Source organism: Mesoplodon densirostris, chromosome 11 (genome assembly GCF_025265405.1).
Source record: "Mesoplodon densirostris isolate mMesDen1 chromosome 11, mMesDen1 primary haplotype, whole genome shotgun sequence".
In the NCBI taxonomy this organism is placed as follows: Eukaryota; Metazoa; Chordata; class Mammalia; order Artiodactyla; family Ziphiidae; genus Mesoplodon; species Mesoplodon densirostris.
Window position 1 is genome coordinate 81,801,079 of NC_082671.1, and position 17,344 is coordinate 81,818,422.

A 17,344-nucleotide genomic window follows, 5' to 3' on the forward strand; every position below is an offset into this window, starting at 1 on the left:
AGATTGTTTTCTTTCAAAACAGTACCATCATAGACATAAATAATAGTCTGGAAGGCTTTGAAAGTAGATGGGGGAAAACATAAGAAAAAGTGATTTTTCTGATGGAAATCAGTTTAACGGTTAATTAGTAAAAAAGCTTACTTGAGCCCCTAGAATTTAAGCCTTCACAACTATATTTCATCTTTGCTTTTCTTTAAATACTGTGGGCCCCAATCATTTTCATTGATAGATTCTCATTTACCGAGTACACTTTGAAATTCTTTTACAGTATGACCATAGTTCTTACTATTAAGAATATATGGGCTTCCCTGGTGGCGCAGTGGTTGAGAGTCTGCCTGCTGATGCAGTGGACATGGGTTCGCGCCCCGGTCTGGGAAGATCCCACATGCCGCGGAGCGGCTAGGCCCGTGAGCCATGGCCTCTGAGCCTGCGCGTCCAGAGCCTGTGCTCCACAACGGGAGAGCCCACAACAGTGAGAGGCCCGTGTACGGCAAAAAAAAAAAAAAAAAAAAAAAAAGAATATGTATATTGTGTACAAGCTATATGTATATAGTACTTTAATTTTCTGTAAATAACTATACTTTTAATGAACTGTTCTTAATTAGAAAATTTTAAAATATTTTTAATAAAAAATCTTGTCTTCATTTTGTTAATTGTTACCAGAGTTTCATGTATAGTTCTATGGCTAACGTACATATCATCTCACAGTATTCTTATGTATGCAGAGTTATTTTAGGCTGTTGGAGGTTCACAGATGTCTTTATACTTCAACAGTATTCTGTTTTTTCTCTTTGGGGAGAAAAGAATGTGAACTCACAATCTGTTATAAATCTTTTCTGCTTTCTGGCTTCTTCAGATATCCAAGTTCAGAGGACATACCACACCTCTTAAGAGGCATGAGAGCACGTATAGTACTAAATAATATCACAAGTGCTTTTACAAAGTAATGATTTATTTCTACAGGACATACAATAGTGTATATAGCTGATGTATACAGGGCTCACATTTGTTTTCTTTTTCAATATATAAAACTAATATTTAAATAAGCTTCCTTTAATAGTTAAAAATATATTTTCTAAAACAGGAAGGGCTATAAATATAGCTATTCAAATATTTATTAAAACATATTGGGTTCATATTCAAATTATTTACAGTTCTCCAGTTTTTAGGTTTTAGTTTTATTCCTACATAATTCAGAAAATATTTTAGAAAACTGAGTTACTGATACAAAAGAAAATGTATTTGCTTATTTTTTATGACTTTATTACTAAAAATATTTAAGTTTTTTTGAGTGGGGAATGTCAAATATTTAACTTGCAGTGCTAAGGCAGTTTTGAATCTTTTAGAGCTCTACAGTAGCCCCATCTACCCAGCAAGTGAAGACACCACAGACTTCAAATGCTCCTGATCTAAATGATGCAATTGTGAAACTATTCAGTGACTTTGATGTTAAAGAAACCTCCCATCATTTAGTGATTTCTCATCTAGATCTACACATATGTGATGATATTCATGCTAAAGAGAAAGGTAATAAATAATAAAAGCTGCTATTTGAAACTATTTTTGGTTTTTCTAGAACTTACTACACATCTGGATTGTTTATCATATGCAATATATAGTCTGTACTCTTAAGATAACTAGTCATAATTTTATCATTCATTGAGGTATGTAGATGACAGGTGTAATTTTAAGCATTGTATATTGGTATAAAATTTTATTTTGCTTTGATAGTTAGTACCTCAGCATAATTAATTGTTAGCTGTCAATGCTAATGGTAAAATTCGTTTTTTTTTTCACGACTGACATCCTGAGAGGTTGATGAAAAATTAGACTTGCCTTTGAATTAACTTTTTCATAATTTTGAAATTGTCTGTAAATTAAATTTTAGTCCATACTCAATTCATAATTATTTGCACATGTATTTTCACTTGATCTTAGCCAAAAGGCCAAAAAGCAATGCACATGTATTTTCAGCATGATGGTTTATCTACATTTTTCTGACCCTATGTGCATATAAACACAACTATGTGGCTGTTTAACATTTCTTGTGTCTCCTTACTCCAGATCCTCCCTAAATTTGGTCAGGAAGCTAAATCCCAGTTAAGAAGGTTTTTTCTTTCCTTTTAGCTTTTGCTTCTCTTATTTTTCCCTATTTAGTAAACACAGGTAATGGGGTTAACAGCGAGCTGCTCTTGGTCACTTTGAAAATCTATGGTTCCATACTCTAGGTGCTGGGCATTTCTTTTTCTCCTCCAGAGAGTGTCTCTGGCCCATAAGTGTTGGAAGGATTCATCAGGTAGTCCTGCCTCTAGGACAGTGTTTCTCACACCTTGGTGAGCATGAGAATCAAGCTGAGAATCTTTTTTAAATGGAGACATCCAACCTGGAGCCTCAGACCTGAATCAGAATTTATGTCTATGAAAGTTGTTGCTCTGAATTTTTAAAGCTGAGAGAGTGAATATTGACACCAACTCCTGTAACTTCTGTTGCTCCTATACTTAGCAATAGAAGTTACCTTGCCTTCTCAGAAAGGGCAGCCAGATATCAGCGACCAGATAAAAGGGTGGAACAGAAAAGGTAAGGAAGATTTGGAGTTTGGAGAGAGATTTGCTGTCTTTTGTTTGTCTACCTTTGTGTCATTTGGCTTGTAGTTGGCATCTTCTGCTTTAGTGATTTGAAAGGAAAATCAAAAAGTTAAACAAACCAAAATAACAAAATGAGGGGTCAAGGTTAAGTGATCAGCAAAAAACCAGAAGTGTTTTCTCAGCTCTTTTATATTCCTCCCTCTATATTCCCTCATAGAATAAGCTAAATGATGTTATTTAAGGAGAAAACCCCTCCACCAAAATAGCTTCCTCATCTTAAAGATCTATAATCAGTTCTCTGCTATTCTAAAATCCAGAAGGGTCTGAAATGCTTTTTCATAAGGTTGTAAAGAATTCATTTGCTGGCAAAACTTCATCTAAATGAGCACGTTGCTATTTATCATCTTTCTTATACCCACTTAGTGTAAATACTTGAGTTTTGCTGCAGAATTACTATCTTTTGTTACTTAGTGCTGCCTCAGAACCTGCTGGCAGTGTTGTGTTTTTATACATACATATATATGTATGTATACACAGATGTACGTACATTACTTTAATAAGATCTAAAACAGTTCTGAATTCTGAAACATTTGGCTCCAAGGGTTTTAAATAAGGGATTGTAGATCTGTACTAGAAATTCTGCCGGTTGAGATAAATTACAGTTAACAAATTAATATAGAGAGTGTGTACATAAGTCTGTACTAATTTGTATTTGATTTGTCTATGTTGTTTTAATGTTTGATTTTTCTGTTGGAGTTACACTGGCTTTTCATCTACTTCGGATTTCTTTTTTACCTTTTTATTTTTTATTTTTATTTTTTCTTCTAGTTTTATTGGGATATAATTGACATACAGCACTGTATAAGTTTAAGGCAGACAGCATAATGATTTGACTTACATACATCATGAAATGATTATCACAGTAAGTTTAGTGACCATCATCATCTCACGTAGATACAAAATTAAAGAAATTAAAAATAAATTTTCCTTGTATGAGAACTCTTAGGATTTATTCTCTTAACTTTCATGTACAACATATTGCAGTGTTAATTACATTTATCATGTTGTACATTATATTCCTAGTACTTATTTACCTTATAACTGAAAGTTTGTACCTTTTGACTGCCTTCATCGCATTCTCCCTTCCCCCACCCCTTGCCTCTTGTAACCACAAATCTGGTCTCTTTTTCTGAGTTTGTTTGCTTTTGAAGTTTAGTTCACCTACAGCACTATGTTAGTTCCTATTACACAACATAGTGATTCGTTATCTCTGTACATTTCAAAATGATCACCGTGATAAGTCTAGTTATGATCTGTCCCCATACAAAGGGGGACATATGTATGTAATTATTGACTATATTCCCCACACTGTACATTTCATACCCATGACTCATTTATTTCACAACTGGAAGTTTGTACCACTTAATCTCCCTCAACTATTTTTCTTCTTCCTCTATCCCCTGCCCTCTGGCAATCACCTATTGACAAATACTGTATGATTTCACTTATATGTGGAATCTAAAAAACAAAATAAATGAACAGACATAACAAAACAGAAACTGAGTTCTAGATAATTCCAATCTTTTTTTTTTCTTCTTGGAGCATCATTTATTTTCAATGAGGAGTCATTTAAAACATGATTTTTGTATTAAAATATAGTATTACAGTTTGCAGAATTCAAGAACATTTACAAAAGAAAGCATGAAATTTCAAAGGCATTTGTCACTAGTACCAGAGAACCAGGGTTCTCATACTTCTGCCATTCTTGGGTATTTTACTGGCAGAGTTTGAGCAGCATAACTAGATTTCTGGCAACTCCAAATCTTTGCAACTTCTATCCACTGTGCCTTCAGTTGCTCCTGAATCTCTTCTCAGAAGTTTTATAAGCATAAGCGTATTTGTCCAAAGCACAAGTAAATTTAATTAAGATTATGTCCACCAAAATCAAGGAACTCTTCATTTGAAATATTATTTTTAAAATTATCCCCAATTAAAGGACTATTTCAGCATACTATCCTGGTTAATGACACATGTCTGAAGTCAGATTGTCTGGACTCTCTACCATGCAACAGCTGTGTGACCTTGAATGAGTAACTTAACCTCTATGTTCTTCAATTTCATTGGCCCTTCATAAGATTGTTACAAGATTTAAATGGGTCAACATTTGTAAAGCATCTAGAAAATTACTTGGAATATAATAAGTGGTACAAACCTTGTTGTACAGAGCCCTAAAGTTTTATTTTTCTAAAGCTTTATTTTCAGGTAGAAGGAATATGGCTATCCATATAAGGAGTTTCATAGCCTCACCTTGAGGTGATAACCTTGGGTGGAATATATCTATCGGTCAACTTTCTAGTGATCCAACCTTTAGTAGCATTAGAAGGGAAGGCAAAGTGCCAAAAAAAGAGAACTTCTAACCCTAAAGAGCTGTTTAAGGGTGTTTTGACATCCCAAAAAGCAATAGAAAGACTAGGACAAATGGAAGCCCTGCCAAATAGCATTTATTTCAAAAATGTGAGAGACGTGATCTCTAAATTTTATTTTGAAGAATCACATTTTAAACAAAGGGGCAAACATTAATGCCACATTCTATTCACTGGCATTTAAATAAGACCAACTACATTTACTTAAGGGTGTTTTGGGGAGGTTGTTTTATTTTTTGTCTGATAGATTCTAAAAGCATAGATTCTATTCCAAATACCATATCTAAGAAATTATCTAAGCTTCTGCCCAACTAGATGACAGAAGCTTATTCTAAGAGCGAGGATCCATGCTTTTGCTCTATTATGATATACCCATAATTAAATGGCAGTAAAAAACTAGCAATCTTAAGTTTTTCTGATAAGCCTGGCTTAGTAATTCTCAAGCTTTTTAGTCTCAGGACCACTTTACACTCTCAAAAACTATTAAGAACCCCAAGAGCTTTTTTTACGTGGATTATATCAATAAATATTTACAGAATTAGAACATTTGAAATGGAAAAAAATATATTTTTTTAGATACTTCCAATCTTAACATAACTATGTGACTTTAGAAAACTTACCTAACCTAGTAGATTCAATTGCTTCTTCAACAAGAGGCAGGATGATATAAGGCAGTGGTTAGGATTTCCTGGTTTCAAAACCAGCCTTACACTAACTGATTGTATGACCTTGGCCTATTTACTTAATTTTCTTATCTAGAAAATAGGCATAATATTAATGGTATCTATTTCATAGGGTTGCCATGAAGAGCAAATGAATAAGTACACTTAAAAAATATAAAACAATGTTTGGCATATGGTTAGATCTGTAAATATAAAAGTTCTGCTATTCTTGTATCCTCACCTTTTAGCTTAGTACCTTGCAGGGGATAGGGGCTCAATAAATACTTACTAGGTTGAATTGCATTTCTTCCTTTTAAAAAAAAATTTATTTATTGTCTGCATTGGGACTTGGTGTGGCACGCAGGATCTTTCATTGTGGTGCACAGGCTTCTCTCTAGTTGTGGCGTGCAGGCTCCAGAGCACGTGAGCTCTGTAGTTGTGGCATGCAGGCTCTCTAGTTGTGGCGTGAGGGCTTAGTTGCCCTGCAACATGTGGGAACATAGTTCCCGGACCAGGGATCGAACCGGCGTCCCCTGCATTGCAAAGCGGATGCTTAACCACTGGACCACCAGGGAAATCCCTGAATTGCATTTCTTAAAATCCTTATTGTATTAACCTTGGTAACAGAGAGACAGTTATCACTGCTTGGACTGCAGGTATGGTAAATGAAATGTTTCTTATATTTGCTTAATACTTCTTTCTCTGTCTCTCTTTCAATTTCATCTTTTTCTTTTCCCAGAGTCAAACAGACGTATTACTGGAGGGGCTATGCAACTGTCTTTTACACAGCTAACTATAGATTATTATCCTTATCACAAAGCAGGTTTGTATAACAGTTTATTTAAAAGATGTAAATCTTGCTTTTAAATTATATAGCCAATTTATTTTGTTTTGTTGTTATTTTATTATTTTGTTTTAATTTTTTAAGGAGAAAAGAGATCAAGGCATTTATTATCCACCGCCCCGGCAGTATCTTACCAAGAAAATATAATTGCCATGGAAAATATTCATGCATCTTATGTTGAGGTTTATATAGATTATTAGTAAATATAATTGTTAGAAATTGAAAATATTGTAAACTGATTTAAAACGTTAAAAAATTAGAATATAGAAGACATATATTTGTGCTATTTTGTTAATTATGACAAAAGCAAGTTATTAATGTTTTGAATTTTTTTTTTTTAATGTTTTGAATTTTTTAATTATATATATTCAAAAATCAAAAAAGAAAATAAAGCAAAAGGATAACAGTGATTTTAGTTAAATTGTAGGATTCCAGGAACCTTTTTTTAAAAACTTTTTTGTATTTTCTAAATTTCATCAATAGTTAGGAGTTAATAGGTTCTTTAATAATCACATATTGATAGGCACTTTCCCCCCAAAATAATAAAAACAAAAATATGGATGTTTATGGCCAAATTAAGTAATTGGACCTTATACCCATCTCTGCATTTTGGTGATATGTGGCTTTTTATTTTTTAATTCATACAAATAAGAAAAAACAAATAACTATAATGAGTTTTCTAGAACTTTTAAAATATGATAAAATTTTTCTCTTCACAAATTTCAATTTCTCAGTGTTTGTCATTTCCTGGTAGAATTTAAAGGTTGTACTATTTGTTTAGAGTTTTGTTTGAAGGGCTTTGTCTTACAGTCTGACCTCCTGATTCATAAGTGACTTACATATACTGAAAATAATTTGTACCTTAGAAATCATTCCTATTTAGAAGGTAAAACTTTTAGTCATAAAGTGGGTTTTATTTTCTTAAACCTTTTATGTAGATACTCCTTTTCTTAATTGCTACAGATAAACCTAATAATCCTGATTTAAAATTTTTCCTCCAAAAATCCTGTATGTGATATATATATACACATATACATACATATATGTGTGTGTGTGTGTGTGTGTGTGTGTGTGTGTGTGTGTATGGCTGCAGTTACTCACTTTACAACAAATCTCTGATGAAGAGACTTTTTCCTGTATGGTATTTACTGGGATTCTATTCAATGGAGGCATGCCAGGGGTTGAGCATTCAGTGAAGGTTGACCAGCATTGCTGCTTCTTATTGAAACTTCGAGTGATGTTCTACCTAAGATGGGTTCTAAACAGAAACCCTCCCAGGTTATTTGCTTTTGACACTCTTTCTCTCCATTCTAAATGTTTTACTCATATTTTCTAGGAAGATTAATGTTGTGGTAGGTGAAATCTTCAAATTTATTGGAAGATTAAAGAATCCCTTGAGAAAATGAATATTTATCATTAGAAGCTCTGCTATAATGGAATAAATGAAAAGTGTGCATGTTTCAGTGAAATACTTGTTATTCATTTTACAGGAGATAGTTGTAATCATTGGATGTATTTTAGTGATGCAACAAAAATAAAAAATGGTTGGGCCAACGAGTTGTTACATGAATTTGAGTGCAACGTTGAAATGCTTAAACAGGCTGTAAAGGATCATGATGTAGGTTCACCTCCTAAATCCCCAACACATGCCTCTCCCCAGCACACACAAACAGGTATTTTACCTCTAACAACATTATGTCATTCCCCTAATATTAATTGGGTGTGTGTATGTGTGTGAATGTGTGTGTGTGTTCCCCATATGATATTTTCTGTAAATAAATATGGTGTTTAATTAATGTCTAAAAAGCCTGTACCTCATTCGGATCATAGGCTTATAGATCAAAGCACTTTTTATATTAATATTACTAATAAAAGTAATACCCATGTAGAATAATTCAGACTCTTAAATGACAGGTGATTTCTCTTTTTAACAAGAATTCCACCCAAAAGTTATTGTATGAGAGTTTCTTCAATGTGATATAAGTATGATTCCCATTTAAAGAATAATTATCACAAAATAAAAGAGTAATCATCATAATAACTTATGTTCTTATATCAGTTTATATATAAAGTATTTCCACATATGTTACCTTGTTTGAGAAATTAGGGTTCATCTATATTTCTAGTAGCTGTCTTAGTAATAAAAGAGTGACTGGTAAAAATAATTTTACTATAAATTAAAAGGAATTTTTGTTTCTCACAGAGAAAGACTCAACTCTGAAAGGGACTTCCAAAACGCCTACAGTGTTACCTCAACAATCCAAAGTTAAGTTAATGTCTAGTTCTGTTGTGGTTAGACTTGCAGATTTCAATATATACCAGGTATGTTTTATTTCTTAAATTAAATCTTCTGATAAACACCTTTAGAATCTCCTGCAAACAACTCTTATAAACCAGTACCACCATTTTATTTAAAAACATCTTGAACAGTTTTGTGAAATGACTAAATTAGACAGAATAGAAAATACCAGTTCATTAATTTTCACTTATATGGTTACCCAGAATTAGGCAAACTGTGAGGTTAAGGGCACAGTTTGCCAGACTGCCAAGTCTGCACAAGACTTCTGACACCAACTGTAGTTTCTGGGGTTTCCCTAAACTACCCTCAGATTCGAGAATTTACTAGAAAAACTTAAAGAACTCGCTGAAATCAGTTATACTCAGAGTCACATTTATTACAAGGCAGGAATACAAGTTAGAACCAGCCATAGGAAGAGAGAACAGAGTGGAGTTTCAAAGGGTTCCAAATTCAGAATTTCCTTGTCCCTAGGACACATTAGCCTCCCAGAATGAACATGTAACAATATGTATGAAATATTGCCCACATAGTTGAACTCAGTCTCTACAGGTGGTCTTAAACACTACTAAGACTATCAAGTGTGGTCAGTCCCATTCTGAGTCATCTTGTGAGCATAAACTATCAGCTGTGGTCTCAGGGGTCTACCATGAATAGGAAATTCCAAGGTTTTAGAATTATCTCCCAGGACTTTCCCAGCAGTCCAGTGGCTAAGACTCTGCCTTCCATTTCAGGGGGCATGGGTTCGATCCCTGGTCGGGGAACTAAGATCCCACTTGCCATGCGATGCAGCCAAAAAAAATTTAAGACGAAAACATGCAAAAAAAAAAAAATGAATTACCTCCCAAGAGTAGGGACAAAGGCCAGACCTCTCTTTGTAGGCCAGATTCCTTATTTCACAAAGGTCTTAGTGGAATAAACTAAAATACGATTTTTGCTTAATTAACTACTAAGTATTGATTATGCTGTGAACATAATTTTATAGCTAAGAACTCTGTCCTATTTATACTAACATTCTTATTCAGGCTATAATCGGTACAACATGGTCTAACATCACTATCTTTGAGACCAACATGGTAAAAATATGACCCCTTTTTTTTTTAAGTAAAGGATTTCAAGTATGTATTATCATTTGTGAATTGTTCTTGTATATTTTGATAAGTCTGTGTCTTTGAGACTTAGTTTTATCTGAAAAGTTTTCATTTTACTCAGTAGTTTTCAACTGGGGCCAGTTTTGCCCTCCAGAGGACATTTGGCAATGTCTCAGGACAATTTTTGTTGTCACAGCTGGAGGGGGTTGCTGCTGGCATCTAGTGGGTAGAGATCCGTGTTGCTGCTGAACATTCTACAATGCACTGGACAGCCCCCATAACAAAGTTATCTGGCCCCAAATATCAATAGTGCCAATTCTGAGATACCCTGATTTAAGAGTTACTTTCTTATTGTGAAATTGCTTCTTTCTTTATGTTCTCTATATAATGCATTATATTTGAATAAATTCATATGGAAATGGGGAAGGGGAATCACCCATAATCCCATATGATTGAGAATGAAATACAATAAAGAAATCCCACATACACGAATACATCAGAACAAAACAAACAAAAGTAACTGGAAGAAAATAAGATAGTATGTTCATCCCAATTTGAATAACTTTTTAACTATTAAAAGAAAAAGGAAAAAAGCTATTGTCTACTATATAAAATAACTTGACACTCTGGAGTTGAAAAGAATTTGTTTCCATGTATGCAGAGAAAAGCTTCTTATTAGACAATGTAAGGAACTGACTTCAATTTATGAAGACTGTACAAATGATCAAAGGTTTGATTAGCAATTTATTCAAGGGGAAACAAGTAAAACATTGAAGAGTCATTCCACTTCACATGAGAAATATACATGTTTGTTGAGTGAATGAAAAAAAATAACCTTGAGATATATCCCTGGGTCTGCTAAACAAGCATAAATAAATGAAACTGATAAAATGCTATTGTTTGAACTTTGGAGAAATTAGTATACAAGTTTTTGATGTGATTATAGATTAGCTGTTTTGGGCAGAGAGTGAAAAATGTGTAACATGAATCTTAAAACTAATAGTCTTTTTTTTTTTTTTTTTTCTTTTTCTTTTGCGGTATGCGGGCCTCTCACTGTTGTGGCCTCTCCCGTTGCGGAGCACAGGCTCCGGATGCGCAGGCCCAGCAGCCATGGCTCGCGGGCCCAGCCGCTCCGCGGCATATGGGATCCTCCCAGACCGGGGCACGAACCCGTATCCCCTGCATCGGCAGGCGGACTCTTAACCACTGCGCCACCAGGGAGGCCCTAATAGTCTTTTTGGAAAAATAATTTAAGAGCTCAAACTATTTGACAGGAGCATTTATAGTGTACTGTTATTTTTAAATTAATTTTTATTGTGATAAAATATACATGACATAACATCATTTTAATCATTTTTAAGTATACAGTTCATTGGCATTAAGTATGTTCACATTGTTGTACAACCATCACCACTGTCTGTCTCTGTAATTTTTCTGTTATTCTAAACTAAAGCTCTGTATATAATTATATTATTTTTCATAATAATGAATTATGGTAAAGAACTATTATAAAGTACATAGTTGGGAAGCAGTCTAGTCTTGAGGACTTGTATCTGTGTCCTGACTATGCCACTTAACTTATTTGTATTGTCTTACAGAAATATTCTGTTATTGTAAGGCTCAAAGTAGTAAGTTTGCAAAGAAAATTGTACAGAGTTGACTTTGTAATTAATAAGAATCTAAAGAGGTTATAGTTTTATGAATAAGTTAATTGGTATTATTTTAAAATAATTTAATATGAAATTAAATATATGATAAAGATTACATTGGCAATTAATTAATTATTGGAAGTAGTTTTAAGAGTTTGAAGTACTGTCCATGTTGCATAAATTCTTTGGAAAGGGCTTTGTTTAGTGTTACTTCAATAAACTTAATTAATTTTTCAGGTCTCTACAGCAGAACAATGTCGTTCTTCCCCCAAAAGTATGATTTCTTGCAATAAAAAATCCCTGTATCTTCCACAAGAAATGTCAGCTGTCTATATAGAATTCACAGAATATTACTATCCAGATGGAAAGGATTTTCCAAGTAAGAGAGTTTCCTTTTTTGTTATTGTTTGTCCATTACTTGGGAAGTTGATTTTTTCTTGCTAAGTTTTCAAGTATTATAAATGTGAAAAAAGAAAAAAGTCCATTGTTCTTTGCCCTTGTAATCATTGTGTTTAGTATATAATTCTAGTATAGCATTTTTACTTACTTATTATTTGTTCATATGTTCTTTTCCCTTACTAGCTTGTAGCATCCTTGATATCAGGAACCATGTAGTATTCATGCTTCATTTTATCCCCGAGGTTTGACTCATTTTTTTTCTTAGTAGCTGTTGTTAAATGAAAGAATGAATGAGGGTTAGGTTATTGTAGAATAAGGTCATTTTTTTTTTCTTCAGTAAAACTTTAATTTTCAGCTACATAAAACTCTGTTCCATTAAAAAATGAATAGTGAAGTTATCCTTTTAGTTATAGAGAATTTGGGAGGCTAGGTTTTGATACCCAAATGTATACCTTGGACAACTTTTGGCACTGTCTTTTGTTAGAAACATTGAATTACATGAATTTTTATTTGTAAGCTACTTTATGATTATACATTTGTATTCTTTGCTATTGTCTCAGTTCATCTAATTCTTCAAACTAAAATTTACCTTTGTTTATGTGGTACCTTTTTCATTATTTTGGTTGAAAATCATAGTTGAGAAAAAGTGTTTAAATGAAATAGGTTATATTATTGGAGGGAAAAAAATTTTTTTAAGTAGAACTTCAGATTCTTTGACCTACTTAGCTCGTTTGTTTAATATTCAGTTAATATAGGTTTTTAGTTTCAAAGGGAATTTCTGATGCTCATGCCTTTGTTGTTAAATAAAAATATATATATCCTTTGGAGAAAGAAATTACTTTGGAGAAAGAGATGTCAAACTATTTTATCATTTTAATCCTCATTTGTAATGACCTTTTAGTATCTAATCTCCTCACCATCTTCATGCTTTTCAGTATTCTTTTGTGTATTTCAAATTTGTTTTCTCTTCTACCTCCTTGACTGAAACAGTGAGAAAATTAAGATAGGTTAAGGCATTTGCTCAGCACCTTATGAAAAATAAAATGGCACAGCTGAAACTCAAGTATAGGTCTTCTAAATCGAAATTCTTCCTACCTTTCCCCCCCAACTATATTTCACTGCCTCCCCAGGTTATTCACAACTATTTACCTGTAATTGGATAATCCCATTGTTTCCAACACCCATCCCCCAAATTGTTTTCCTTAAATAATGTCTCATTCATTGAACTAGTAACTTTTCTTCAGTCTGAAGCCTATAGTTTCCAGGATTTCAGACTTCTAATCTAGGTTTATTTCTATCAGTTTTGTTAACATGCACCAAGGGAATTATAATCCCATTCTATAATCTATATGTTTTTTTCTGATAAAAATATAAAACTCCTTCCCAGCAATTTAAATCTTAGCCACCTAGGAGTGAAATTGGTTGCTTACCTTTAACTGTTTTCAACTTTTTATTATGGAAATTTTCAAACAGATATAAAAGTAAAGAACATAGTATACTGAATCCCCGTGTATAGGGATCCATTTTCAGTCCTCACATTTTGTCTTTCTGTTAAGCGATCCAACTTTAAAAATATATAACCTTTTTTTATAATTGTAAATGTAACATACATTCATTATATTAAAAAAAAATGCCAAAAATTTTAAAAATGCCTGTGAGCCTACAATTTAGAGACAACTTCTACTAACATAAGTGTATCAGTTTGCTAAGGCTGCCATAATAAAATACCACAGACTGGGTGGTTTAAACAACAAATTTATTTCCTCACAGTTCTGGAGGCTAGAAGTTCTTGGTCAGAGTGTTGATAGGGTTGTTTCCTCAGATACCTCTTTCGTTGGCTTGTAGATGGCTGTCTTCTCACATGGTCTTTCCTCTGTGTGTGTCCATTTTTTAAGCTCTTCTTATGGCACCTGTCATATTGGACTAGAGCCCACCCATATGAACTCATTTTTACCATAATTGCCTCTTTAAAAGCCCTGTCTCCAAATACAGCTAATTCTGAGGTATTAGGGGTTAGAACTTCAGCATATCAATTTTGAGGGGATGCATTTCAGACCATAACAATAAGTATAGTGTTGTTAGTCCTGTTTTTAATGTATGCGTTTCTTTAACATATTTGATTTACATCCTGTCCTTTTCCCTTAATGATCCTAGTTTCTACAAGTTCATTTTAAATATCTTTAATAGCTATATAATAATCTATTTCATAAGTAGACCCCTGTTAGAAACTGCAAGTAGATCTTTCTGCTGCTTAGTGTACCAGATTTCTTCCTCTATCCCAGATATGCAGTCAGGGTTCTTCTATCCTGGACTACATTTGCTCTCTAGTTCTCTCTGTGGCTGCCATCATCACTCAATCTATATTTGAGATTCCCTCCCCTTTCTTCCCTTGACATGATCGCTTCAGCAACCCACTTCCTTACTATCCTCAGAGATAAGCACCTCCACATCCCAGTAAGATGTTTCTGTTTATGTATATAAATATATATATATTTAAATTTATTTATTTATTTTTGGCTGCATTGGGTCTTCATTGCTGTGCGTGGGCTTTCTTTAGTTGCAGCGAGCAGGGGTTACTCTTCGTTGCAGTGTGAGGGCTTCTTATTGCGTTGGCTTCTCTTGTCGCAGAGCATGGGCTCTAGGCGTGTGGGCTTCAGTAGTTGTGGCACACAGGCTCAGTAGTTGTGGCTCGCAGGCTCTAGAGCACAGGCTCAGTAGTTGTGGTGCACGGGCTTAGTAGCTCCATGGCACATGGGATCTTCCCGGACCAGGTATCGGATCTGGGTCCCCTGCATTGGCAGGCAGATTCTTAACCAGTGCGCCACCAGGGAAGTCCCAAGAAGGTAAAGTTTTTGAAGTTTGCTTCTTGGTAACTGTAACAATAGGAAAAGAAATCAAAACAATACCTCTTATTTATACAGTTAGTTTTAGATTAAACTGCATTCTTTTTTTTAACATCTTTATTGTAGTATAATTGCCTTACAATGGTATGTTAGTTTCTACTGCATAACAAAAAAAATCAGCTATACATACACATATATTCCTATATCTCCTCCCTCTTGCATCTCCCTCCCACCCTCCCTATCCCACCCCTCTAGGTGGTCACAGAGCACTGAGCTGATCTCCCTGTGCTATGCAGCTGCTTCCCACTAGCTATCTATTTTACATTTGGTAGTGTATATATGTCCATGCCACTCTCTCACTTCATCCGTGCTTACCCTTCCCCCACCCTATGTCCTCAAGTCCATTCTCTACATCTGCATCTTTATTCCTGTCCTGCCCCTAGGTTCTTCAGAATCTTTTTTTTTTTTAGATTCCATATATATGTATAAGCATATGGTATTTGTTTTTCTCTTTCTGACTTATTTCACCCTGTATGACAGACTCTGGGTCCATCCACCTCACTACAAATAACTCAATTTCGTTTCTTTTTATGGCTGAGTAATATTCCATTGTATATATATGCCACATCTTCTTTAGCCATTCATCTGTCAAAGGACACTTAGGTTGCTTCCATGCCCTGACTATTGTAAACAGAGCTGCAGTGAACATTGTGGTACATGACCCTTTTTGAATTATGGTTTTCTCAGGTTATATGCCCAGTAGTGGGATTGCTGGGTCATATGGTAGTTCTAATTTTAGTTTTTTAAGGAATCTCCATACTGTTCTCCATAGTGGCTGTATCAATTTACATTCCCACCAGCAGTGCCAGAGGGTTCCCTTTTCTCCACACCCTCTCCAGCGTTTATTATTTGTAGATTTTTTGATAATGGTCATTCTAACCGGTGTGAGGTGATACCTCATTGTAGTTTTGATTTGCATTTCTCTAATGATTAGTGATTTTGAACATCCTTTCATGTGTTTGTTGACAATCTGTATATCTTCTTTGGAGAAATGTCTGTTTAGGTCTTCTGCCCATTTTTGAATTGCGTTTTTTGTTCTTTGATATTGAGCTGCATGAGCTGCTTATAAATTTTGGAGATTAATCCTTTGTTAGTTGCTTCATTTAAAACAATTTTCGCTCCCAATCTGAGGGTTGTCTTTTCGTCTTGTTTATGTTTTCCTTTGCTCTGCAAAACCTTTTAAGTTTCATTAGGTCCCATTTGTTTATTTTTGTTTTTATTTCCATTCCTCTAGGAGGTGCTTCAAAAAGGATCTTGCTGTGATTTATGTCATAGAGTGTTCTGCCTATGTTTTCCTCTAAGAGTTTTATACTGTCTGGCCTTACATTTAGATCTTTAATCCATTTTGAGTTTATTTTTGTGTATGGTGTTAGGGAGTGTTGTAACTTCATTCTTTTACATGTAGCGGTCCAGTTGTACCAGCACCACTTTGTGAAGAGGATGTCTTTTCTCCATTGTATACTCTTGCCTCCTTTATCAAAAATAATGTGACCATAGGTGTGTGGGTTTATCTCTGGGCTTCCTATCCTGTTCCATTGATCTATATTTCTGTTTTTGTGCCAGTACCATACTGTCTTGATTACTGTAGCTTTGTAGTATAGTCTGAAGTCCGGGAGCCTGATTCCTCCAGCTCCGTTTTTCTTTATCAAGATTGCTTTGGCTATTCGGGGTTTTTTGTGTTTCCATACAAATTGTGACATTTTTTGTTCTAGTTCTGAGGAAAATGCCCTTGGTAGTTTGATAGGGATTGCTTTGAATCTGTAGACTGCTTTGGGTAGTATAGTCATTTTCACAGTGTTGATTCTTCCAATCCAAGAACATGGTGTATATATCCATCTGTTTGTATCATCTTTAATTTCTTTCATCAGTGTCTTATAGTTGTCTGCATACAGGTCTTTTGTCTCCTTAGGTAGGTTTATTCCTAGGTTTTTTATTCTTTTTGTTGCAGTGGTAAATGGGAGCGTTTCCTTAATTTCTTTTTCAGATTTTTCATCATTAGTGTATAGGAATGCAAGAGATTTCTGTGCATTAATTTTGTATCCTGCTACTTTACCAAATTCATTGATTATCTCTAGTAGTTTTCTGATAGCATCTTTAGGACTCTCTATGTATAGTATCATGTCATCTGCAAACAGTGACAGTTTTACTTCTTCTTTTCCAATTTGGATTCCTTTTATTTCTTTTTCTTCTCTGATTGCTGTGGCTAAAACTTCCAAAACTATGTTGAATAATAGTGGTGAGAGTGGGCAGCTTTGTCTTGTTCCTGATATTAGAGGAAATGGTTTCAGTTTTTCACCATTAAGAATGATGTTGGCTGTGGGTTTGTCATATATGGCCTTTATTATGTTGAGGTAAGTTCCCTCTATGCCTACTTTCTGGAGAGTTTTTATCATAAATGGGTGCTGAATTTTGTTGACAGCTTTTTTCTCCATCTATTAAGATGATCCTATGGTTTTTCTCCTTCAGTTTGTTAATATGGTGTATCACATTGA

The 17,344-nt window shown here is 34.3% G+C and overlaps 1 protein-coding gene across 6 annotated transcripts in view; it reads left to right on the plus strand.

Moving 5' to 3' along the window:
• Positions 1 to 17,344, plus strand: part of BLTP3B (bridge-like lipid transfer protein family member 3B) — a 101,486-nt gene that overhangs the window by 54,433 nt on the left and 29,709 nt on the right. For all 6 annotated transcript variants that reach the window (XM_060112212.1, XM_060112214.1, XM_060112213.1 and 3 more), the window contains 5 exons: positions 1,347 to 1,527; positions 6,410 to 6,493; positions 8,005 to 8,187; positions 8,718 to 8,836; positions 11,788 to 11,929. In XM_060112212.1, the coding sequence (XP_059968195.1) occupies positions 1,347 to 1,527; positions 6,410 to 6,493; positions 8,005 to 8,187; positions 8,718 to 8,836; positions 11,788 to 11,929 (709 nt within the window). The remainder of the gene's footprint in view (positions 1 to 1,346; positions 1,528 to 6,409; positions 6,494 to 8,004; positions 8,188 to 8,717; positions 8,837 to 11,787; positions 11,930 to 17,344) is intronic.